The sequence below is a fragment of the Hemiscyllium ocellatum genome, chromosome 12 (genome assembly GCF_020745735.1).
Source record: "Hemiscyllium ocellatum isolate sHemOce1 chromosome 12, sHemOce1.pat.X.cur, whole genome shotgun sequence".
NCBI classification, from domain to species: domain Eukaryota; kingdom Metazoa; phylum Chordata; class Chondrichthyes; order Orectolobiformes; family Hemiscylliidae; genus Hemiscyllium; species Hemiscyllium ocellatum.
The window spans coordinates 102,547,520-102,574,581 of record NC_083412.1 but is presented as its reverse complement, the minus strand read 5'-3'; the positions used below and the strand labels follow the sequence as shown (position 1 = coordinate 102,574,581).

Genomic DNA, 27,062 nt, shown 5'->3' with positions numbered 1-27,062 from the left:
GTGTAAACTCCTTCTCCAGACAGATACTTCTCAGAGAGTTCTTACTAGCAACCTCCATCTGTTAGGCTTTTGGCAGTTCTCCCTAACTGTTCAATTCGTTTAATATTTATACCCCAAAGCATCAGATGATTTCGCTGGTTTTAATGTTGTCAAAATACCAAATTCAAACTTGATTGGAGTTTAATATCTTGGGACATAATTTAAGCTGATTGGCTGAATTTGAATTTGTTTTTTGTCTCTCACTGCTGGACCAAATGTTACATTATAAATTCTCAAGTACTCTGTGTTCTTGCTAAGTCTTCACTTATAGGTACAGTACCCCTTACACCTTCATAACAATACATTGTCTGTAATGCCATGTATCTTTATCTTACGCAACAGCCTTTTGTGCAGCACCTTGTGGAATGCCTTTTGGAAATCTAGATCCACATCTACTGGGCCTCCATTGTCTAAACTGCTTGTCGCATGTTCATAGAATTCCAATAAATTAGTTTAGGATGACCTGCCTTTCATGAACCCATGTTGCATCTGTCCAATGGGACAATTTCTATCTAGATATCTTGCTATTTTTTCCTTGAAAATAGATTAAAGCATCTCCTCCACTACAAAAGTTAAGCTATTCCCCATCTTTTGTCTATCTATTTTTTTTAAACAGTGCCATCACAGACGCTGTTTTCCAATCTGCTGAAACTGCCCCAGAGTCCAGCGAACTTTGGAAAATTACCATGAGTACATTTGCTATATTTTCCACTATCTCTTTTTAGTACCCTGGGATGCATTCTATCAGGGCCAGGAGACCTTTAGTTCCATTAGCTTGCCAATACTATCTATTTAATGATAATGATCGTTTCTAGGTTGTCACCCACCTTAAACTCCTTGTCATTTACTGGCATGTTTATTTGTGCCCTCCGCTGTGAAGACCGACACAAAGTACCTGTTCAATGCCTTGGCGATTTCCTCATATCCCATCAGTAAATACCCCTTCTCTTCCCATAAAGGGTTGATGTTTACCTTAGACACTCTTTTCTCGTTTTACAGGGTGACCTCCATATCCACGGGTCCCATTACTGCGGTTTTAGTAACCTGCAGTTTACCATAGCATGTACATATAAAAAGGAACCTTCCAGAACTGGGGACCAGTAGGCTGCTGAGAAAGTATCCATTTAAATGAATGGGTTCACATCTATCCACAGTTTTGGGCTTCTGCAGTAGATCGTGGAACATATCCCCCATGGGTACAGGGGGACTACTGTATATATTTATAGGAACTTCTGCTATTTGTCTTAATATTCTGAGCTGGTGTACTCTCATAGTCCATCTTATTTTTCTTCATAATGTTTCTGTTGATCTGTAAAGTTTTTCCAATCTTCTAGTTTCCTCCTGGTCTTTATCACTTTGTATACCTTCTCTTTCAGTTTGATAGCCTATCTTACTTCCTGAGACATCCATGGCAGATTGCCCTTTTCCTACAGTCCTTCCTTTTCGCTAAAATATACAATGCTGAGCACTTTGAAAAATTTCTTTGAAGGTCCTCCACTTTGCGTCAACTGTCCCACCATAAAGTCTTTGCTTCCAGTCTACTTTAGCCAACTCCTCCCTCATCCTGTTGTAGTCTCCTTTGTTTAAGCACAGGACCGTGGTGTTGGACTTATCTTCTTGCTTTCCATCTATACTCTAAATTCAACCATACTGTAATTGTTCCTTCCAGGAGGATTCCTAACTATGAGATCTGTAATTATTTATGTCTCATTACACAGGACCAGATCTGGTCCCTCATCAGTTCCATTACATACTCGACAAAAAAATTATCATGAATACATTCAATGAACTCCCCCTCAAGGCTACCCTGATCAACCTGATTCAACAAATCAACATGTTAATTAAAATCCCCTATGATAATTCCTATAACTTGATGCCTTCTGGATATTGACCCATTTTCCACTGAAAACACTTTGTCTTTTTTTGTTTTTTGGCGTGATTTTGGATTCCCCTTATCTCCCCAACTAATCCTAGCTACTGTATGTTCTCCACTTAACAGAACTCCCTCATCTGTGATGTAATTGTAGTAAATCTATTCTGAATTATTTCCAAGGCCCTGACTTAGTTCCAAAACCATGGCGCACAGAAGTGGACACAATACTCAACCTAAACCTAACTATCTTTGTTTTTGGTTATAAAGCCAAGGATGCCATTTACCTTTTGAACAGTTTTCTCAGTCTGCACTACTATTTTCACCTCCAAATATTTAAACACAGGTCCAAGACTATCTATTCCTGCACCCCTTTAAAATTACTATTTTAGTCAATTTAATTCTTTCTGCTGAAATGAATCATTTCACACTTGCCTGCATTGAATGTTGTATGTCATGTGTCTGTCCATTTCACCAGTTTATTTAGATGGTATTGATAACCACAGCCTGCTTTTTGTTCCCTATTGCAGTCTTGTTTTATGCCTTTTAGCCATATTTGTAAACAAACTGTTATTGTCCATTTCATCCCATAAATTTTGTCTATATGGTAGAGAACTAATTTCAAGAAATAACACAGGACGGAGTATGACTTAGAAATATGTTAAATGCTGATAGCTAGTACTGGGAAACTGCTAAAAAGCCAATAAGATATTCCACATACCAGATAAATGAGTAACATGGTTTATGATTTTTAGTGCCTGTGTAATTCCATTTATGTAGGTAGATGTCACAATGACTGGTGGATCATGTCAAATAGCATACCATGCTGCTGTTTGCAACACAGGACTTAATTGATCAATAACCCACATTTATAAACCCAGAACATAAGTGTTTAACAATAGATTCATGTCCATAATTGGACAATACTTATGAAACAAAACAGTGTGTGCTAAGAATTTACATTAAAAGGTATGAAATGGAGCTGACTTAGTGCTTCTTAGGAGCAACATATGCTGATCGGCAGAGCCTTCTCCTCTGCAACACAGGAATGTGCTGGCAGATAGCGAAATGGTTTGAAGTGTGTCTACTTCAATGGCAGAATTATCCAAAATAAGGTAGATGAGCTTGCAGCATGGATAGGTACCTGGGACTTCGATGTTGTGGCGATTTCGGAGACATGGATAGAGCAGGGTGAGGAATGGATGTTGCAGGTTCCAGGGTCTCGATCTTTCATTAAAAACAAACAAGGTGGTAAAAAAGGGAGAGGCGTGGCCTTGTTAGTCAAAGTTAGTATAACGGTGGCTGACAGAACGTTTGATGAGGACTTGTCTACTGAGGTAGTGTGGGCTGAGGTTAGAAACAGGAGGGGAGAGGTCACACTTCTTGGAGTTTTTTATAGGCCTCAGCAGAGTCCAGGGAGTGGGAGAGAGGATTAGCAACATTATTCTGGGTAGCAGTGAAAGGAACAGGGTGGTCATTATGGGAGACTTTAACTTCTCCAACATTGATTGGAAATGTCTTAGCTGTCGTACGTCGGATGGATCAGTTTTTGTCCAATGTGTACAGGAGGGTTTCCTGACACAGTATGTTGAAGGGCCGACAAGAGGGGAGGCCACACTGGATCTGGTGCTTGGTAATGAACCAGGCCAGGTGTTTGATTTAGTTGTAGGTGAGCACTTTGGAGAGAGTGACCATAATTCAGTTACGTTTAGCTTAGTGATGGAAAGGGGTCGGTACATGCCACAGGCCAAGAGTTATCGATGGGACAAAGGCAATTATAATGCGATTAGGCAAGAATTAGGATGCATAGAATGGGGTAGCAAAATGCAGGGGATGCAGACAATGGAAATGTGGAACTGGTTTAAGGTACAGATATTGCGAATCCTTGATACGTATGTCCCTGTCAGGCAGGGAGGAAGTGATAAGGTAAGGGAATCATGGTTTGCTACAGAAATTGCATCTCTTGTTAAGCAGAAGAAAGAGGCTTATGTGTTGATGAGGCAAGATGTTACAGGTGAGGCAATGGAGAGTTACAGATTGAAAGAGAGAGTTAAGAACAGCAAAGAGAGGACATGAGCAGTCTTTAGCAAATAGAATAAAGGAGAACCCTAAAGCTTTCTATAGGTATGTTGTAGAAAGGTTTTGGAAAGGATTATAAGAGGTAAGATTTATAATCATCAATTTGATTTCAGATAGTCAACATGGTTTCGTTAAGGGCTAGTCATGTCTCACAAATCTCATTGAGAAGGTGACCAAGCATGTAGATGAGGTAGGGCTGTTGACGTGGTATACTTGGGCTTCAGTAAAGCCTTTGATAAGGTTCCACGTGGTAGGCTGATGGAGAAAATGTGGAGGCATGGAATTGAGGGTGATTTAGTTTTTGGAAGTGGTCCTCTTGTGCTTGTGACTAAAAGCAGGACCAAATACAGAAACCAAAAGATGTCTCTTTGCTGGCTTCGTCGTTCCCACTGAAATTGTTTCTTTTTCTTTGAAGGAAAAATTAGCATCAAGGCTAGAGTTGAATGAAGCAAGACAGCAGCTCCTTCAACAAGCTGAATACTGCACAGAAATGGGTGCTGCAGTCTGTACTTTGCTCTGGAGCGTCTCCAGCAATGAGGAATCCGTTAAATTTATCCTTGGAGGAGTAAGTTATATTAGGATTTCTATGACCTTGCAAAGGAATGTGGTTGAATGGCAAACACACTCAAAGCTAGTGTTAAACAATGATATGGATTACATTTTAAATCTGGTGTTCATTTGATTACCAACATTTGGCCATGAAGAGGACTCAGGCAGGAAGAAATGGGTACTGCAGATGCTGGAGATTAGAGTCAAGATTAGAATGGTGAGGAAAAGCACAGCAGGTCAGGCAGCATCCGAGGAGCAGGAAAATGCCGAAACGTTGATTTTCCTGCAACTCAGATGCTGCCTCAGCCACCACCCCTGGCAGCAGACTCATCACTTTTTCTGTAAAAAGCTTGCCCCTCACATCTCCTTTAAACTTTTCCCCTCTCACCTTAAATGCATCCCTCCTAGTTTTAGACATTTCAACTCTGGCAAAACAAAATTCTGACTGTAAACCCTATTTACACAGCTCATAATTTTGTAGACTTTTATCAAGTCTCCCCTTAGCCTCTTCCAGACCAAAGAAAATAACCTGAGTTTTTCTAGCCTCTTCTTATAGCTCATACCCTCTAATCCAGGCAGCATTCTGGTAAACCTCTTCTACACCCTCTTCAAAGCCTCAACATCCTTCCTGTAACTTGATAACCAGAATTGAATACCGTACTCCACTGTGGCTGAACCAAAGTCTTATAAAACTGCAACATAACTTCCTGACAGTAAAGGCAAGCATGCCATATGTTATCTTTACTGACCTATCTACTTGCATGTCCGCTTTTAGGGAGCTATGGAGTTGAACCTTAAGATCCCTTTGTATGTCAATGTTGTTCAGAGTCCTGCGAATAACTAAATACCTTTTCGCTCATATCTGCAACTTATCTATGTCCTGTTGTATCCTTTGACGACCTTTGATACTATTCACAATTCCACCAATCTTTGTTTCATCTGCAAACTTACTAACTGTGCAGCACGGTGGCACAGTGGTTAGCACTGCTGCCTCACAGGGCCTGAGACCCGGGTTCAATTCCCGACTCAGGCGACAGACTGTGTGGAGTTTGCACGTTCTCCCCGTGTCTGCGTGGGTTTCCTCCGGGTGCTCCAGTTTCCTCCCACAGTCCAAAGATGTGCGGGTCAGGTGAATTGGCCATGCTAAATTGCCCATAGTGTTAGGTAAGGGGTAAATGTAGGGGTATGGGTGGGTTGCGCTTCGGCGGGTCGGTGTGGACTTGTTGGGCCGAAGGGCCTGTTTCCACACCGTAAGTAATCTAATCTAAACTCACCCATCTACATTTTCATCTAAGTCATTTATATAGATATCACAACTACAGAGGACCCAGTATGGATCCCTGCTGAACACCACTATTCATGGATCACCAGCCTGAGAAACAACCTTCCATCACTACCATCTGTCTTCTATGGACAAACCAATTCTGAATCCATGAGGCCAATTCACTGTGGATCCCACGCATCTTAATCTTCTGGATGAGCCTACCATGAGGGATCTTGTTGACAGCCTTATTAAAATTCATGTAGACAAGATCCACCGCTGAAACCACACCAATCACCTTCATCACCTCCTCAAAAAATTCGGTCAAGTTAGTAAAACATGACTTACCCTACACAAAGCCATTCTAGCTATCCCTAATTAGATCATGATTTTCCAAATTCGCATAAATCTTATCCCAAAGAATTTTCTCCAATAGCTTCCCAAACACCGATGTGAAACTCACCAGTCTATTGTTTTCTGGATTATTCCTATTTCCCTTCTTGAACAGAGGAACAACATCAGCTCCTGGCTAGTTCTCTGGGGCCTCTCCAACACTAATGAAGATACAAAGATCTTGATTAAGTCCCCAGTAATGTTTTCTCTTGTCTCTGGCTCTCATCTGTGGTAGATACCAACAGGCCATGGCAACTTATCCACTTTAATGCTCTTTAAGAGTTAAATTCAGTTGAACCCATTTGTGTAGTATTATTCCATTGTGCACAAATCGTAGCATCATAAAAATTGAGAATATTTAAAATGTGATTGTTTGATCAAACAAACCAAATATGATCTTGCAGTAAAGGAAACTGCGTTTGCCAGTTTTTTTTGTGGGTGTAGCTAATAGATTAGATAAAATGACAAAATTAGATTAAAAAGTAGATATTGCATCCTTGAAAACCCCAAAAAGCATTGAATAAAGTGCTGCAGAAAACGCTAATGTACAAAATAAAGGATCACGGAGTTTGGGGTAATATATTAGCATGGACAAAGGCTAGTAGAGTGTGTATAGTGATTAGTACAGTGGTCTCAAATATTTACATTATATTAAAATCTTAGAGCTGGGTGTTTTTTTTGCCCAAGTTGAAATGGTGTCAACATTTTTGGAGGGCTTTCACCTTAAAGCATAGCATGTTCTCCCACCCTACCTTACCAAAATTACCTCATTAACTGCTTACTACACTCCTATGTTGTTCCTCACATCTGATTTTCACCCCGTCTTATAATATGTCATTCACAGAACAATTCACTACTTACCAGTTTCCTGGAATTTACCAACAGCCTTTGCTCCCATAATTTCTTTACTTGCCCATTTCTCACTCTTCCTCTCTACCTTCTGTTAGGGCCTTCCTTTTGTTTTCTTTTTCCAGTGCCTTTAAACGTATTTCAAACTGTTTCATTTCCTTTTCATGTTTAAGTGCTTCAACTGCAGTTGACTTTAATCCCTTTCCAAAGACTCTGATGGCATTCTTGGCAATTGTAAATGCAGTGTGATTGTAACAATTATCTCCCCTTTCCTCATAGACACCGGCAACGCCTACTCCAGATTGTTTGCCAAATTCCAAAGGCTTGGCCTTGCTCACTTTGTTACGACACAGGTAAACTCTCCAGCTGATTTAAATCCAGCAATACAGGAAAGATTTATCCTGGGATGTAATCTGTCAAAATTCAACAGGCCAAGAACTAGTTAAAGTAAAAATTAACAACTTTATTTCTAAAGTATAACAGAGAATAATTAACGAACAACTATTTACAACTCCTTCCTCTAAACTATTTTTTACCTTCCCCTTCCACAATACTGGTTCGATAAAACAAACCTTCGTATCTCAAAACCAGGCAGCTTTTGGTTCTTCCCTATATTCCTGTTGTCTTTTCTTCTTCTTGGGGATTCTGCTTCAGAGCTCACTGATCGATAAAGGTACTTTAAGAGAGCTATTTTTCAGGCAATCTTTACATGCTGGTAGCTTGGTACTTGATTAGATTACTTACAGTGTGGAAACAGGCCCTTCGACCCAACAAGTCCACACCGACCCGCCGAAGTGAAACCCACCCATACCCCTACATTTGCCCCTTACCTAACACTACGGGCAATTTAGCATGGCCAATTCACCTGACCCGCACATCTTTGGACTGTGGGAGGAAATCGGAGCACCGGAGGAAACCCACGCAGACACAGGGAGAATGTGCAAACTCCACACAGTCAGCCACCTGAGGCGGGTCTCTGGCGCTGTGAGGCAGCAGTACTAACCACTGTACCACCATGCCGCCCACTTCTCCCAACTGTTCAATTTTCCCTGGTCTTATATCCCCAAAGCACTGAGTTGTGTCATTGGCTTTTAAGATTGTCAATGTACTCAATTCAAACTTGACTGGAATTTGCTATTTTCTGAGTATAATGGCCGAATTTGAATTTGTTTTTATCTTATAGCAACTCAGCCAGTGCTATCTGTTCTGAACCAAATCTTACTTTGTAAATTCTCTAGTAGTCTATGTGCTTGCTAAGTCCTTCACTCTAAAAGGTATAGTACCCTTCTACCCCTTTATAACAATTTCCTGTAAAACTCCTGAAGTGACTTTTTCCACTGCCAGGAAACTCTTAGTGACTGAAAAAGCCATTGTTACACAAGGCACACCCTATTTAAACCAACCGAAGGCAACATCTGAAATTTTAAAAAGCCAACACTCTCAACTCTGGTCGCCACATTACCAAAAAGTTGTGGACGCTTTGGAGAGAGTGCAGAGAAGGTTTACAAGGATGCTGCCTGGTATGGAAGGTGCTAGTTATGAAGAGAGGTTGAATAGGTTAGGATTGTTTTCATTAGAAAAAAGGGGATTGAGGGGGGGTCTGATTGAGGTCTGCAAGATCATGAAGGGTATAGACAGGGTGGATAGAGATAAGCTTTTTCTCAGGCTGAGGGATGCAATAATGGATTTTTACTGTCTCAGTTGTGTATGGGAGAAATGACAAATAAAATCTACTGTCTCTAAGCTACTCTTTGGCGCTTGGTGAGCAATGACCATGCCACAGTAAAGTAATCCACGCACAGGCATCTTCCTCTCCCAATCCGTGCCCACCAAAATAAATTTTGGGACCTGGAACATCAGGACCCTGATGGATATTCCCAAAGATGAAATTACTTCAGTGGCTGAAGAGCTCCTCCCCAAATTTCAATGCAGTTGCTGTCTCTCAAGAGGCACTGGATTCCAGAGCAGTGCACCCACACACCTCATCAAACACCACCTGCCCCATCTGTGGGAGAATCTATCGCTCCACAGAACTCACCTCCATGAGTGAAAGCCAGTCATCCTTGACCTGAAGGATTGGCAAAGAAGAAGTCTCTCCTCCCCTGCTTGATTTCTCCTGCCTATTTGACTTCTCTCTCCTATTTGCAAAGGAGTCCATACAGCCTTTTTAATACTCCATCTGTCCTTTTTATTCCACCCTTCTTAACTAGGAGCAGAAGTAAGCCATTCAGCCCATTTCGTCTGCACCTCCATTCAATGAGGTCATGGCTGATCTGATAACCCTCAACCCCACCTTCCTGCCTTTTTGCCATAACTTTGATTCCTCTACTGGTTAATAGTTTGTCTAAATTGTCAAAATTCCTCCTCATTTCTGTCTTAAATGAGCAATCCTATATTCGGAGATTATGACCTCTTGTCCTAAACTGTCCTACAAGGCGAAACAACCATTCTACATCTTTGCTAACAAGCTCCCCAAAATCCATGTATGTTTCAATAAGAGGACTTTTCGTTCTTCTAAATTTATGTAGGTCCATTCTTCATAACACAATCACACCATAGGCAGTATCAGTCTAGTGAACCTTCTCTGAACTACCTCCAGTACGAATATACCTTTCTTTTAGTAAGGGGCTCAGAATTGTTCACAGTTTTCCAGCTGTGGTCTGATTAACGCCTTGTATAGTTTTAGCAAAGCCCCCACTTTTATATTCCATTCCCGTTAAAATGAAGGATAATGTTCCAAAAGAGAAAATGCTGGAAAATCTCAGCAGGTCTGGCAGCATCTGTAAGGAGCGCAAAGAGCTGACGTTTCGAGTCTAACCGACCCTTTGTCAAAGCTCAAGTGTTCCATTTGCCCTCCCTTTTACCTGCTGAATTTGCCTGCTAGCTTTTTGTAATTGATGCATACCTATTTCCAAAACCCATAATTGTGTGGCTTTCAGCAATCTTTCTCCATTTAAATAATATTCATTACTTTTTTTTCTGCCAAATTGCATAACCTCATGTTTTTCTACATTATAATCCATCTGCCAAGTTTTTGCCCACTCATTTAATCTGATAAATATTCCTCTGCTGATATTTGGTGTTATCCTTACCCCTTGCCTTCCCACCTCATTTTGTCATACACAAAATTGACTGTAGAACATTGACGTTCATCATCCAAATGATTAATATATATTGCGAATAGTTGTGGCCCCAGCACTGATCCCTGTGCCAGGTTTCCAACTTGAAAATGCCCCCTTAACTCAGCTCTCTGTCTCCTATTAGTTAGCCAGTCTTCTATCCAATGCTGATATCATACCTCCAACACCATGGACTCTTATATTATGTATGATACCTTAACTGACTTCTAGATATCCAAGTATGTTACATCCATTGCTTCCCCTTTATCCATCCTGCTTGTTAGCTCCTAAAAGAATGGTAACAAGCTTGTCAAGCATAATTTCTTCTCATGAAGCCATGCTGACTTCTCTTGAATATATTATGTATTTCCTCCTTTCTCCCCATTCCGCCCTTCCAGGAACCAGAGCTTTCATATAACCTTTTCTCGACATCACTTCCTCTTTTCCATTTTTCTAGTTGTCATCTGTTCTAACAAAAGGTTGTAATAAAAATCATTGTTTATCTTTCCATTGATGCTGCCTGACTTCATGAGTATTCAGATTTTCAACAGCAACAACAATCTTTATTATGTCATTAATTCATTTGGCAATACTGTAATATGTTTGTAAGTCAGTCATTAAGTTATGAACAGGATTTTTTTTAATTAATAGAGCAAAGCAGAAAAGTTCTTCAATATTGTGGGCCAGACAATAGAAAGCTTTGTGAAATCTCTAGATGGAAGCATCAAGGAGCAACAGAATCTGGATTCAGATGAAAACCAGTTTGTTCTGGCATTGGCAGGAATTGTTACAAGTAAGTTTTATTCTTGCTCCGGGTTACTACACTTTTTTTGTGATCTTAACTCTAAAGACTGTTGTGGGTTTTTTTGTATGTTTTTGATTGTGGACTGAAATAGGGAAAGGGATGTTTTAAAAATCATGGTTTGTTGACGGATTACTGCACTTTTAAAAGCAAGTTACTTTTTGTAAGTGCTGATTATCCAGGTGATAGTTCAACCTAAATGAACAGAATAACACTGAAATGAGGACAGAGTTAGCTAAAGTAGACTGGGTAGATCGATTAACAAGAAAAACAGCGGCAAGAAGTATCAGGCATTTCAGGAGGTAATCTTGACTCTCAGCAAAAAATATATCTGAGTAAGGAGGGGGATTCTAAGAGAGCGAGAAATTAAACATAGATAACCGATGGAGTTAAGGAGAGTATTGAGTTGAAAAAATATATATATATAATGAGTCAAATGTCAGTGATAGACCCAAAATCTAGGATATATGCAGAATCCAGCAGAGGAGGACTAAAAAGGTAATAGAGAGGTAAGGCCAAATCGGATTTATCCAAGGATTCTCTGGGAAGCTAGGGAGGAGATGGCAGAGCCTTTGGCATTGCGTCGTCATTGTCTACAGGTTTAGTGCCATAAGACTGGAAGATTACAAATGTGGTGCCCTTGTTCAAGAAGGGCAGTAGAGATAACCCAGGTAATTATAGACCTGTGAGCCTTAGGTCTGTTGTAAGAAAGGTTTTGGAAAGGTTTATAAGAGATAGAATTTATTATCTAGCAAGCAACAATTTGATTGGAAATAGTCAACATGGTTTCGTCAAGGGCAGGTCATGTCTCACAAACCTCATTGAGCTTTTTGAGGAGATGACCAAGCAGTAGATAAGGGTAGGGCAGTTGATGTGGTATACATAGACTTCAATAAAGCTTTTGATAAGGTTCTACATGGTAGTCTGTTGAAGAAAATGCAGAGACATGGAATTGAAGTGATTTAGCAGTTTGGATTAGAAACTGGCTTTCTGAAGGAAGGCAGCGAGTGGTGGTTGGTGGAAAATGTTCAGCCTGGAGTCCGATTAATAGTGATGTGACACAAGGATCTGTTTTGGGACCACTGCTGTTTGTCATTTTTATAAATGACTTAGACACAGGCATAGGTAGATGGATTAGTAAATTTGCAGGCTACACTAAAGTTGGTGGAGTCGTGGACAGTTCGGAAGAATGTTACAGGTTGTGAGGGAATTGGATAAACTGCAGAATTGGGTTGAGAGGTGGCAAATGGAGTTCAATGCAGCTAAATGTGAGGTGATGCACTTCGGGAAGAATAACAGGAAGGCAGACTACAGGGTCAATGGAAAGATTCTTGGTAGTGTGGATGTGCAGAGGGATCTTGGAGTCCATATACATAGATCCCTAAAGTTGCCACCCTGGTTGATAGTGCTGTTAAGAAGGCATGTGTTAGGTTTCATTTGTTGAGGGTTTGAGTTCCGGAGCCGCATGCTGCATCTATACAAAACCCTGGTGCGGCCTGACTTGGAATATTGTGTACAGTTCTGGTTACCATACTTCAGGAAGGGTGTGGAAGCAATGGAAAAGGTGCAGAGCAGATATACCAGGACGTTTCCTTGTCTGGAGGGAAGGTCTTATGAGGAAAGGCTGAGAGACTTGGATCTGTTCTCATTGGAAAGAAGAAGGCTAAGAGGGGATTTGATAAAGACATACAAGATGATCAGAGGATTAGATAGGGTAGACAGTGAAAGTCTTTTTCCTAGGATGATGACGTCAGCTTGTACGAGGGGGCATAACTACAGATTGAGGGGTGATAGATTTAAGACAGATGTCAGAGGCAGGTTCCTTACTCAGAGAGTTAATGTAGTTAACTCAGCCACATTAAGGAGATATAGGCAATCCTTGGATAAGCAGATGATGAAAGGATAGTGTAGGGGGATGAGTTTAGAATAGTTCACAGGTCGGTGCACATCAAGGGTGGAAGTGCCTATATTGTTCTACGTTCTATGAATGGCTAGAGTAAGATTAGGACCAATCAAAGATAGTAGTGGATCGTTGTGTGTTGAATCTGAGGACATAGGAGAAGCGATGAATGAAACCTTTTCATCAGTATTCACATTGGAAAAGGGCAACGTTACTGAGAATACGGAGAAAACACTGACTTATATAGATGCATGGAAATAAAAATAAGAAGTCCCTCCTTTCCCAGAAACCTCTGCTCTCTGATTTCAAATATAAAAGCTGAAATCAGTGACTCACCGCTCCCGGCAGGCCCCTGGTCCAAGCTCCCACCCTCCGAGTTGCTGGTGCTGCTGAGAAACAGAAATTCTTTTATTCCTGACATACCTATAGGAGGCCTTAGAGTTTTTGTTGATCCTATCTGCCAACAAAACTCTCATGTCCCCTCCTGGCTCTTCATGATCAACAAATTTAAAGAGGTAGACACTTGGCAGAAAGTAGCGTGGGAGAAACTGATTCAGATTGAGTGGGTTACTCTTCGGAGAGTCGGTGTGGACTTCCTGGACTGAAGGCCTGTTACCACATGGTAGGACTGCTATGAATTCATGGGTCACTAGCATCAGTTATGAGGAAAGATGGCACTGTTCTAATGAAACAGGCTTCATCTGAATCATGCTGGGACCAGAATCTTGGTGAATCACATTACTAGGGCTATTGATTTGGCTTTAAACTAAACAGTGGGTGGGGGTGGCAGTTGGTTGAATGGAAAATTATAAAATCAAAGGTGAAAGGGAAGTAGGATTGCAGCTTAGTAAAGGGGTTGATTGTTACTAGAAAACAAAAGGAAAGGACAGAATGTGGGAGTATCATATTGTACCAAGTAACCATAAAAGTATAGGGAAATAGAATAAACTGAAAGGCTATGTATTTTAATGCATAAAGCATTCGGAATAAGGTAGACAAATATACACAAATCAAGGTAAATGAATATGATCTCAGCTTTACACGACAGTCACAACTGGGAACTTAACATTCAGGGAGATTTGACATTTCAGCAGGAGAAGAGGGATGGAAAAGGTGGTGGGATAGCACTAATGTAAGAAATGCAACAAGTATAGTTGTGAGAGATGATCTAGTCTCAGATGAGTTCAGTCCATTTGGGCAGAGACATTGGAAGGAATAGTGTACAGACCCTCAAAGCTATCACTCGTGTGGAAAAAGCTGTAGATGTACAAATAATTGGGCATGTAAAAGTAATAGAGCAGTAATGTTGGGTGATTTTAATCTTCATGTTGATTGGATTAATCAAATTGGAAAGGGTTGCTATGACAACAGATTCATGTCGTGGAGCCAGCCAGGGAGCAGGCTATTTTAGATCTGGTAATGGGTGATAGGTTTAATAAATGACCTCTGAGTAAAATATCCCCCAGGAAATAGTGATCAAGCACAATAGGATTTAATGTTTGTTTCCAGAGTGAGAAACTCAGGTCAAATCAATAGTGTTTAACTGAAATGAAGGGAATTACAATGAAATGAGGATAGAGTTAGCTCTAATGAAGTGACTACATTGGCAGGAATGACAGTAAGCAAACAGTGGCAGACATTTCAGGAGGCAGGTCAGGACTTGCAGCAAAAATACATCCCACTAAGGAGGAAAGATTCAAAGAGAGGAATAACCCAACCTCAGCTAACGAAGGAAATTAAGGAAAGGTATGAAGTTGAAAGGTAAAACATATCAGCAAGCCATCGACAGTGATAGCGCAGAGACAGGGATAAATTCGGAACCCAACAAAGAAGGACTAAAAGTTAAGACCGAAGAAACAATTAATGAAGTCAAACTAGCAAGGAATACAAAAATTAGCAATAAGAGCTTCTTCAAATATACAACAAGGAAGAGAGATCAAAGTGAACATAAGTCCCTTAGAAAATTAGTCTTGGCAAACAGTTTTGAGGAACAAGGAAAAATCAGAGGAGTTAAAACCGATATTTTTCATCAGTTATTATGGTGAAAAATACTTCAAACATTCCAGTAATACTGAAGAATAAAGGGAGAAATTAAGTGCCATCACCATCACTGAAGAAGTAGTCCTCGACAACTAATGGGGTTGAAGACAAATAAGTTCATTTCTTTCGTTGAACTCCCCCAATAACTCCCCTGAGCCTGATGACTTGCATCCTAGGATCCTAAAGGAAGTGGCTACAGAGATAATGGGTGCATTAGTTGTATTTTACCATAAACTGTTGAATTGTGAGAAATACCAGTGGAATGGAAAACTGGTTATGTGACACCCCTATTCAGAAAAGAATGGAGGTAAAAATCAGCTACTTCTAGGCCAATTAGCTTAATATTGATGGTTGGAAACCACTGGAATCAATTATTAAGGAAATAATAGCACAACATTTGGAAAATCATAATCTTACCAAACTAAGTCAGCTTGACTTTGTGAAAGTGAAATCATTTCTGACTGATTTTTTTTAAGGAAGTCTCAACCAGAGTGGATACAGGGGAATCAGTAGACTTCCAGAAGGTGTTCAATAGGGTACCTCACAAAGGTCAAATTATAAGATAAAAGCCCTTCACTCTTTCCTAACTACCAACTTTCAAATAATCTGCCTTCCTCTTTTTGCCACCAAAGTGGATACCTGACACTGATCCATATTATATTGTATTTGCCAAATATTTTCCCTGAATGAAGGCTTATGCTCGAAACGTCGAATTCTCTATTCCTGAGATGCTGCCTAACCTGCTGTGCTTTGACCAGCAACACATTTGCAGCAAATATTTTCCCACTCAGTCAGCCTGTCCAAGCCACCCCGTAGCCTCTTAGCATCCTCCTCAAAGTACTTACTGCCACCCAGCTTGATATTGTTGCAAATTTGGAAATACTGCATTCAGTCTACTTGTCACTGCCTGCCACTCTGAAAACAACCCATTTATTGCAATTCTCTGTTTCCTGCCTCCCAACCAGTTCCCTATTCACATAAATACATTACCTCTGGTACCATGAGCTTTAATTTTGCTTACTAATCTCTTGTGTGGGACCTTTTTCAAAGACCTTTTGAAAATCCAAAGACACAACATCCACTGATTCACCCTTGTCTACTCTACTGTCACATTGTCAAAAGATTTGAGAAGATTTGTCAAGTATAATTTCCCTTTACTCCTGTTCCAATTCCTGCTCCTAAACTCATCTCAAACCTGAAAGAGCCAGTTTATTTCCCCAATGTTCAGGTTCTGTAAGCGGTGACTTCTAATTAACAAGGCCGGGATATTCATACATGTGAACATGTGCCCCCTGTGAAGAAATGTAAAAGTATCTACTGGAAGAAAAATCAAGAAGAACATTCTGCTCAACAAAGGGTAATCTCAGCAACTCGAGGCTCAGGAACCACTGAACTGGCTTTCCTGTCTTTTTCTCCACCTGTAACACCCTTTGTTTTATGTCTGTATGTATGTGTAGAGGGAGTGTTTACAAGTGAGTTGGAGCATTAACTACTAAAGTTAAATGTTGACTACCACGACTCACTGGGATAGGTGCTGAAAACCAATCCCCGTTATTCCCACAATCGTCACGAAAATTAAAGTTCTTGAAAGAAATATTCAAAAATCCCTCATCTAGGTTCTTAGAAAGCATGGATCAAATTTCCGTATTTTACAAGAATTGGTTTATTATAGCAAATTAGATTCTCACTACAGTTAAACAATTAAATTTAAGCCTTCCCCCCTTTCACGCACTCACAGATAGATGAACATAAACAGCAGGAAGAAAATATAGATGGAGGGAAAATTGGGAAACGGTGCCATAGTTGTTGTTAGGTTGGTTCTTATTGATCTAAGGTGTTTTCTTGATCTTCCATTTTCCGAATGGTTTCAGTGGTTTTGTGGCTGATTCAATTATGAAAGGTGTCTGACTTATCCAGTTCTACGTCACAAGCTGTAACATCTGCTGAAAGAAAGATAAGATGGTTTTCTTCTGAATTAAAGTGGCTTACTGCAAAGAACTCAATTTTTAGCTGCTGCGGACCTATTGATTTCCCTTTTCGTCAAATTAGCTTCTCTTTATCTTATTGTTAACCAAATGTTTCAACCATCTGGTGACCAGTTACTTTGCCAAGAGAATCTTTATCATTGATAACTAAGCTCAAATCCATAAACCAGTCAATTTCATTTGTAATTAGATTAGATTAGATTACTTACAGTGTGGAAACAGGCCCTTCGGCCCAACAAGTCCACACCGACCCGCCGAAGCACAACCCACCCATACCCCTACATTTACCCCTTATCTAACACTACGGGCAATTTAGCAAGGCCAATTCACCTGTCCCGCACATCTTTGGACTGTGGGAGGAAACCGGAGCACCCAGAGGAAACCCACACAGACACGGGGAGAACGTGCAAACTCCACACAGTCAGTCGCCTGAGGCGGGAATGTTGTGTTGTGGGGAAAATCACCAGCCTCTGAGTCAGAGTCGGGGTTCAATGACAGTATATTGTACAAGGTTATACTGAAGCTCTGGGGAGAGAGAGAGAGAGATACCACAGCACAGTGGCCAGCTGCGAGTCCTGTCTCCACCCAGAGCACATGTCAAGATACCTTTATACATTTTGTAATATAATAGGTCAGCAATGAGGTTATTGTCTTCGTAACATAGTTTGTTTATTGTAAACATTGCAGAATCATTGACAGCTTTGGTGCAGTCATTGTCAGTTCCAGCGCATCCTTTGTTAATTTCAGTGCGGTCATGGTCAGTTTCAGCATCTGCGTGGAAGTCCATTACTGTTGTAATGGATACTAATCGCACTTCCTGAGAAGGACAATTACTGCAGCCCTGGCTATTAGCACTTTGTAATAAGTCCATATCAAACTGTTCGCATTTCTATCAAAGGTGTTGGCTGGACCCAGACACTTTGGCGGGCACCATACGCTACTCGTGTATTCTCTCCCCCACCCGCCTTAAACTAATAACTCAGTTGTGAGTGCATTGTGCTGGCATCCTGATGGCCTCAGGCAATATCTGTGTTTGCTCTGCTGTCTCCCTCCATGTTGTGGTCCAGCAGCCATCTTGTGTGTCAAGTGGCCAACTTATGGCTCAGCGGCCATCTTGTGAGTCCATGTGCCTAGTATCACCCTGCCCCGCACCATCTCCCACTTCCCTCACCCCCTTTTTTTGTGGTCAAGGAGGCAACTTCAGAGATCTCCAGCAAACCACCACCCAATTTACAGGTAGAGGTAGGTCATCTTAAGGCCAGTTTCGTTGGGCTCTTCCATGGTGACACTGCTGCTGGCACAATTCTCATCAGTTGTGCCTTTCAGCAGAGCCTTAAACTCCCGAGGCCTACTCAGAATATCAGCATGACTGCAATGAGGAGAACTAACCCATGTGCCAAATAGGGTCCCCAAGATTTACCTATCAACCAATTTAGCCAGCTGTCTGTAATGTGGCTCCCTGTTGAAAATTATCTAGCTAGTCTCAGATATTCTTGATGGCTTCTGTACTGTTATAAGTCAACAATGACATGGTTGATACAATTGTTACCAGTAATTGTACAAACTCCCCCTTGCTGCGCTAATTGATAATCCACCGCGTAAAGTGTCTGCTATGTGTAGAGTCTTGAGTTCAGCCAACTCTGTATTAATTGCTTCCAGAGCTTTTGAGGTGGTATTATAGCCTAAGATAGTCAGGCTACATACAAGGTAATTTCAGTTTTTGGCGCTGATGACCCCTGCTGAGCCCCCTCAAAGATAGAGATCCCAAGCATCCATATCCCAATGATGACCCCAGATGGTGGGGACCTGCCAGTCAGCACAGAACTCCTGGCTGATGGAATGGGTCACTAACACGTCCCCCACTGGGGCATGGTACGGCAAGGAGTGCAATTGTTTCCACTGTGAACAGGTTTGGGAGGTCTGGGGTGTCTGTTGCATAAGTCCCTTTAAATGGAAAAACAATCCTTTCGCCGCTCGGTAACGTACATTTTCCTGTCCTTCCATCTCCCTGTCCACCCATGTTGCCCCTGATTGCCTGGATGTCTGCCCCCAGCTGGTAGGTATGGAATGGGTACATCCATGTGGCAGAGTCGACATGAGTACCATTGCACTGACCACATATGAATTGTCTGCCCGCAGTCACATTCAAGTATGCCTGCTTGCTGCAGATGCAGGTAAACTGTCCCCTGGTGACTGTACAGTGCTGATAAGTGCATGAGTCATTTTTGGGAACCAGGGCATAAATGCATCCCCATCCCTGCCCTGTGAAACAGAGTGGGTAACTACTGGATTTTAGATGGGTCTTCCCTTCCCTAGGCTGGGGGACCCAGCCCTATGGGCAGTTGGTCCTGCCCAGTTGCACACATCTACCCTGGAGTTCCCATTTGTATTTTCCCATCTGTCCTTTACACGGAGCTTCCAAACTGTCTACTGTATACAGTCACGAGGGGTCCACACCAGGGTGGGCACAAATAGGGATCCTACTGATTGTGCCAGTGGGTAGCTGACAGTTTGGTTCCCATGCAGACTTAGGTGTGTTTTATAGAAGAGGTTATCTTCAAATCCTGACATGCTCCAAACAGTCGCGACACTTAAACACATTAAAATACACAGAGGTATATACATTTTGTGCAGTTAATAAAGATATCAGTCAAAATCCTTGTTTTCGTCAGGAGGTACAGTTGTGCTTTTGTGTAATATGTTCTGTTGTGTTTTCGGTACTTCCCCCCGGGTGACCGTCTTGTCCCCTGTTCTGGCCTGCACCTGAGGAATGGTCAATGACATTAGTTTGGTCACCGGAGTGTTTAAAGCGTTTTAGTTGGGTCCAGTGCTTCTATGTGCCTTTTCCTTTACTATCTATGCAGGCACAGGTATCCCCATTTATTACCACGTTGTATGGCCCTATCCGATTTGGGGCAAAGCCTAGTTTGTCAGGCAGTGCTCACACCAGGACATGGCTTCCCGCTGCTGGAACCTCAGGGAAGATTTGGAGTTCCCTTGCCTTGTCCTTTTTGTCCTGTTTATCAATTACAGATTTCCACATCCCTTTCAACTGGGTGCTTAATTCTATCACATATTGCTGAATTTTGTCTTTTAGTGTACCCACATCGGTGCCACCTGTGATTATAGTCTCTGGCAATTGCATTGCTTGCCTGGTCATTAATTCATAAAATGTTAGCCCAGTTGCCTGATTTGTGGTTGCTCTTAATTTCATTAGTATGGCTGGCAGCACTTCAGCCCATGTTCTGCCTGAGGTTTGCATGGCCCTAGCTAAAGTATTTTAAAGTGTTCTATTCATTCTCTCTACTATCCCTGAGCTCTGGGGGTGATAGTGACGATGAAATTTTTATCTAATGCTGAATAATTGGCAGTCTTCATGACCTTGCCTGTAAATTGTGTCCCTTGGTTGGAGTCGCTCTGGAGGGCTACCCCACCCACCCCCAATCCCCCCCAATACACACACGGTCAGGAATGCCTCTATCCACTGGGTGAATTGGTCTATAATGACAAGGCAGTACGTTTTCCCATGGGAAAGTGGTAGTGGCCCTGTAAAATCTATCTGAAAGTATTCTCAGGCACTCCTTGGTCTGGCTGGTGTCCCATCCTAACTTTTATGGGTCTCCCTGGATTATGTTGAGCACAAACTGTGCATCTGTGGCACAACCTGGCCATGTCTCTTCTCATTCCCTTTTTCTTCCACTCTCTCCCTAAGCTTGCTATCATGGCCCTTGTACCTGTATGGGAGAGCACGTGGTACAGTTCAAGCAATGTGTTCTGTATACACACGTGCTACCACCTTGTCTGCTCCCCTCCAGACAACATCCTCCCCTTTGAATGATTCCTGCAGTTCCCATTTCCCTCTGTTTTCCTGCAGGGTGTCCTCCAGTGGCTGCTGAATTTGGATGGCGTCTTTTGCTAATTCAATAGTGGCTATTGCAGCCTCGTCAGTGGCTTCTTGTTCTAGGGCTTTCTGAGCTGCTCAGTCTACTGCCTGGTTTCCTTTGAATTTTACCCAACCTGGACTCTCTTTTGCTGGCTCCTTTTGGTGGGATTTTATTTTCATTACTGCAGCCTCTTTTGGTTGTTCACAGGCACTAGTGCCTGAATTCTTAATTGGTGTCTGATGGGGGATCCCCCTGCGGAGGTGAACCCTCTTCTACTCCATGCCATCATGTAGTCGGGGACTATACCAAAGGCATATTGACTGCCTGCATATATATTTACGATTTTTCCTTTTGCTAGTTGCAGTACTTTGGTGAGTGCTATCAGTTCTGCTACCTGTGCGGACTGACTTCCATCAATCCTTCCAGACATAACTGTTCCTAACTTATCATTTACGACAGTCCATCCCATTTGGGGCAACCCTGCTATATATTTTCATGACCCGTTCATAAAGAGGATCTCCTTTGGGGGGGTGGGGGGGCTATCCTTTACTCTCCCCCTATCTTTGCCCCCCATCTATATCTCCATAGTTGTGTGCTTCCCCTGTGTCTAGAATTCCCTCAGCTGGGTTTTCTTCCCTATCTTTAACTATTACCACGGACTAACTTGTAAAAGAACAGCTTCCCACTTTGCCCTTCTCATATTGGAGACAGCCTTCAGCTTCCCTGTGTTTAGCATCTCTACTAGGATGTGTTTAGTGTGGAGGATGACATTCCCCGTCATTGCTATGGGCTCACTAGCCCTGACGGCCCAAGCTGCACAGTCTGAGGCTGCTATGCACCTGGGCAACCTAGTGACTACTGGCTCTTCTGTAGTTGAGTAGTACCCTATGGCCTTCTCCTGTTACTGTGATCTTGGGTGACCACTGCTGAATAAAATCCTCCTTCATTATTACAGTGAATATGAAAATCCTTGCTGGAATCTGGCAGCCCTAGCCCGGGGGCCAATATGAGTCAAGTTTTAAGCTGACTGTATGCCTCCTCTTGTTCTGATCCCCAGGTTACAGGTTCCAAGATGGGTTTGCCTCTTTTGATTAATCTCTGGATCAGTTCAGCCAATTTTGCGAACTCGGGTAGAAAGCTCCGACTGTAGTTGAATAGCCCCATGTCCTTTCTGACTCCCTGACAGTGGCAGGTCGTGGCCTCTGTTGGATTGCCTTCTTATAGTCATTATGCATTTTATTGAGTCCCTTTGATATAAGATGTCCCAGGTATAAGACTTGGGTTTTGCCAATCTATGCCTTTGTAGGGCTAACCTTTAACCCTACAGTTGCCAATTTCTGTAGTACTAGACATAAAGCTTCCTGGTGTCCTGACTCAGACTCTGAAGCAATTAGGACATCATCTACATATTGGAGGGCAGTGCTATCCTCTGGTAAATCTACTTTCTTCAGAATGTCGCTCATCACTCTGTGAAAAATAGTGGAGTTGTTGTGAAACGCTTGTGGCAGGTGAGTCCATGTGTACTGTCACCCCTTGCTGTAAAAGCAGATTTTTTCTGGGACTCAGGGTGTAACAGGATACTCCAGAACCCGTTGACTATGTCTAAAACAGTAAAAAAAATCTTGTGCTCGGGGTCAAGCCGTTAAAAATGGTGGAGGGGTCTGCTACAATGGGCTGTAATTTGAGCGTGACCTTATTTAGTCCTGTATAATCAATGGTGAACTTGTAGCTCCCATTAGGCTTTATTATTGGCTACGTCAGGGAATTAGTTGTACTTGTGATTTATTTCAGGATTCCCTGTTTCACTAGTCCTTGCACTATCTCCACAACTGTTTTTTCTGCTTCAGGTTTTATTGGGTATTGTCAGCAGAGCTTATACTCACTCCGGTCCAGGAACCCTTATCGGGTCTATGTTAACTGGATCTGTATCTGCCCATGCTCTGGGGGCAGAGGTGCAGATGGCTCCGAATGCCCCCGTTTTCGAAGTTCCAGTCCCTACTGGTGACTGTAGCCACTTTAATAGTTTCAAGGTGACTTGTAAGTTTCCCAATCTCAGTCTGTCGACCATTCTGTCTGCCAAATCAATTTCTCTTTCACACGATCGATTAGAACATATATTCTCTCATGAGATCATTACGCATTATGGTGTCCTCATTATTTTGGCACACGTAGAATTTCATGGGGACATATATATTGTTTATTTCTACGAGGGTAGTTTCGCTTAGATAAGCTGGTGTTTTATCCCCTCCTACCCCAATTCAATGAATCATTTTATTTGTCTGGGGTAAGGGTAAGTTTGTGATCGATACGGCCGCTCCTATGTCATAGAGTCATAGTCATAGAGATGGACAGCATGGAAACAGACCCTTCGGTCCAACCTGTCCATGTCGACCAGATATCCCAACCCAATCTAGTCCCACCTGCCAGCACCCGGTCCATATCCCTCCAAACCCTTCCTATTCATATACCCATCCAAATGCCTCTTAAATGTTACAATTGTACCAGCCTCCACTTCCTTTGGCAGCTCATTCCATACACATACCACCCTCTGCGTGAAAAAGTTGCCCCTTAGGTCTCTTTTATACCTTTCCCCTCTCACCCTAAACCTATGCCCTCTAGCTCTGGACTCCCGACCCCAGGAAAAAGACTTTGCCTATTTACCCTATTCATGCCCCTCATAATTTTGTAAACTTCTATAAAGTCACCCCTCAGCCTCCGACACTCCAGGGAAAACAGCCCCAGCCTGTTCAGCCTCTCCCTATAGCTCAAATCCTCCTGGCAACATCCTTGTAAATCTTTTCTGAACCCTTTCAAGTTTCACAGCATCTTTCCAATAGGAAGGAGACCAGATTTGCATACAATATTCCAACAGTGGCCCAACCAATGTCCTGTACAGCCGCAACATGACCTCCCAATTCCTGTACTCAGTACTCTGACCAATAAAGGAAAGCATACCAAACGCCTTCTTCACTATCCTATCTACCTGCAACTCCACTTTCAAGGAGCTATGAACCAGCACTCCAAGGTCTCTTTGTTCAGCAACACTCCCTAGGACCTTACCATTAAGTGTCTAAGTCCTGCTAAGATTTGTTTTCCCAAAATACTGCACCTCGCATTTATCTGAATTAAGCTCCATCTGCCAGTTCTCAGCCCATTGGCCCATCTGGTCCAGATCCCGTTGCAATCTGAGGTAACCCTCTTCGCTGTCCACTGCACCTCCAATTTTGGTGTCATCTGCAAACTTACGAATTGTACCTCTTATGCTCACATCCAACTCATTTATGTAAATGACAAAAAATAGAGGACCCAGCACCGATCCTTGTGGCACTCTACTGGTCACAGGCCTTCAGTCTGAAAAACAACTCTCCACCACTATCCTCTGTCTCCTACGTCTACTAGCATTTCACATTTCCTTCCTCCTATTACTGCAAGCCTGTAAATTCTCCACTCTCCCTTACCCTCACAAATGGGGCAGCTGGTTGTCAGCTCTGCTGAGCTCAGGACTCCCACAGTTCTGCAGTTTTCTGGGTGGTGTTTGGGGGTGCCCCATACTTTTCCCAGCACACTGCTTCTGTGTGTCCTATTTTGTTGCAGTGGCTGCAGTATTTTATATTGTTCCCTGCACATGGGGCCCTACATTCTCTAGCAAAGTGTCCTTGTCAGCCACAGTTGAGGCAGGATAGTTTTATTCTGTTCTCGCCTCCATTCTGGTCAGCTGCTTTGTCAGGTCTTGCCTTTATTGCAGGAGCTTCTGCCTCCTGCACCCCACTAGCCCACTCATCATAATCCTGGGACATTATTACTCCCATTTTCAGGATGGTTTGGTGGGCGCTAGAGAGCCCTTCTTTAAAAGGGTGGATAAATGCCCAGTCCCCCCGATCTGGGTTTGCTTGCCCTGAGCATTCCTGATAAACCCTAAATAATCTTTCCCCATGCTCAGAGGCTCCTTCCCCTTTAAGTTGCTAAGTCGTCATGATGTTGCTCCAGTTCGTGGGAGCATTTCCTAGCATCCTCTGGATTTCCTCTTTAAAATTGCTGGGCATCTACCATGGTTGTAAGGGCGACAGCATGTGTCCACCATCTTCCCCTAAAGTCTTGGGCTGCTGTGGCATCGGGTCCACCATCTACCTGTCTCCACTGGTCTGCTGGGCAAGCTGCCTGGACCAGCTGGTGTTTGTCTCTCAGGTGTAGTTGGTGTCCTACCCATACACTATCCAGTTCTTCTCAGAACCGGATATGTGTGCTCCAGGGTCTTTAATTTGCCCAGGGAGGCCATAGTTTGCTGCCTCTCCCCTTGGGTGAAGGGTTAATAATTTGTTTTTGTAAGTCTGTACCTCCTCGAGTAACGGGCGCTAAGTTATACTCTTGCACGATTCGTCCAACAGATGGAGCAGTTGGTCCCTGCTGGATGGTCTTGTAAGGAGGAAACAAATCCACGTCTGAATGTTTGTGCACCCTTCTTAACTCCTGCTCCAACTCTGGTATTCTATCCTCCAGCTCTTTATGTTGTTCTTAGTCCTTTCTCCACCTATTCGCGGAGACACTCACTTGTTCAATTTAGACCTGCTAATTGGTACACTAACATTACCCCTATCTTTTTAGTTTTATTCCGTTTCTGTTTATCTATCCACTCTATCTGTTGTGCTAGTGTCTGCGATGGATCCCAACTACTTTTCTTCATTTGCTTTGTCAACCCTTGTCTGTCTGCCTTGTATTTCTCAATAAGGGAACCTGCAGTACCCCTCCTTATAACTTTGATCTGCCATTTAGCAGACTGTGTACCCACAGATACCACCAACAGTAAAGTGTTCCTCACCAGTGGGGACTTCTCTACCCCGGTCAGTAATATTGTTCCAGCACTGTCTTTACAGCTGTAGCAGCCTCCTAGCAAGGTGTGCTCTCTACCGAGTGGGACTTCTCTACCCTCCCAGCCACAATTACTAAGTCGGTATCTACCAATTGGCTGGGAATGCTGGTTCAGTAGGGTGTGCTCTCTACTGGAATCCCTCTACCCTGCCAGCAACCTGTACTGACCCAACACCTTCCGATTGGCCCAGAAACCTACCTCTCGCCCTGTGATTTCTCTACTGGTAGGACTCTTTACCCTCCCGGACACTATTCAAGCTCTGTTGTTCTACTATGGACTGACAGGGTTTCGTGGTTACTCACAGTGTCCACGCTCCCCACCTTGGTAACATACACTCCACTGAGGTTTGGCTCTTGGTCAGAGTGATCAGCTCCTCTTCCACTACATCGGAAATTACAATTACAAGCACCCAACTTTTAACTTAAACTCAAACCAGAGTCTGTGTTGTTCGGCCCTAAAGAGTCCAATGTTACCCAACTTTGCCATTGTGCTTCACAACTCCCAGTGCCCTTGGTGCCTCAAATCCCACTTCAAATCCCAACCTTCGCATGGGGGTGCTACCCCTCTGAACAACTGGTTTAAGGCAGGGTTTTTGAGACAGGCACTGCCTTGTCCTCTGGCTATTTCAGCATAAGTAGCAGGTTCTTACAGCAGTTAATACAGTTAACATTTATTCTCCACAGACATGCACTTAAATGTTTAACTCAGTACTGCAGCAAGTTAGACATTACAATCGGTATACCTTTTAAACTGTGTCTTTGGCCCGGTCTGATTCTTCCCATTTGCATGTACAAATTGGCTCTTACTCTGGCTTCCCGATTGTGGCCTGTGACCAAGGCACCAGTATTAAGAATCCTGCTCGCTGCGCCAATTGTTGTGGGGAAAATCAGCAGTCCCGGAGTCAGAGTCAGGGTTCAACGATAGAGTTTATTGTACAAGAAAATACCAGAGCTCCGGGGAGAGAGAGAGAGAGATACCAACAACACAAAGGCCAACCGCGAGTCCTCTCTCAACCCGGAGCACATGTCAAGATACTTATATAGATTTTGTAATATAATAGGGCAGTAATGCAGTTATTGTCTTTGTAACATAGTTTGTTTATTGTAAACATTGCAGAATCATTAATAGCTTTGCTTAAGTCATTGTCAGTTCCAGCACAGCCTTTGTTAATTTCAGTGCAGACATTGTCAATTTCAACATCTGCATGGAAGTCCATTACTGTAATAATGATGCTAATTGGTGTTCCTGAGAAGGACTGTTACTGCAGTCCTGGCTTTGTATTGAATCCATATCAAACGGTTAGCATTTCTATCAAAGATGTTGGCTGGACCAAAGATGTCAGTGGGCAGTATATGCTAGTCGTGCATTCCTTCCCCCACCCGCCTTAAACTAATCAACTCGGTTGTGCGTGCATTGTGCTGGCAT

General features: G+C 42.6%; 1 protein-coding gene across 1 annotated transcript in view; it reads left to right on the top strand.

Annotated features, from left to right (window-relative positions):
• The window catches only part of hsf2bp (heat shock transcription factor 2 binding protein), a 134,012-nt gene that overhangs the window by 43,351 nt on the left and 63,599 nt on the right, over window positions 1–27,062 (top strand). Inside the window, exons 4-5 of the mRNA XM_060832843.1 lie at window positions 4,404–4,553; window positions 10,811–10,952. Coding sequence (XP_060688826.1) covers window positions 4,404–4,553; window positions 10,811–10,952 — 292 coding nt within the window. The remainder of the gene's footprint in view (window positions 1–4,403; window positions 4,554–10,810; window positions 10,953–27,062) is intronic.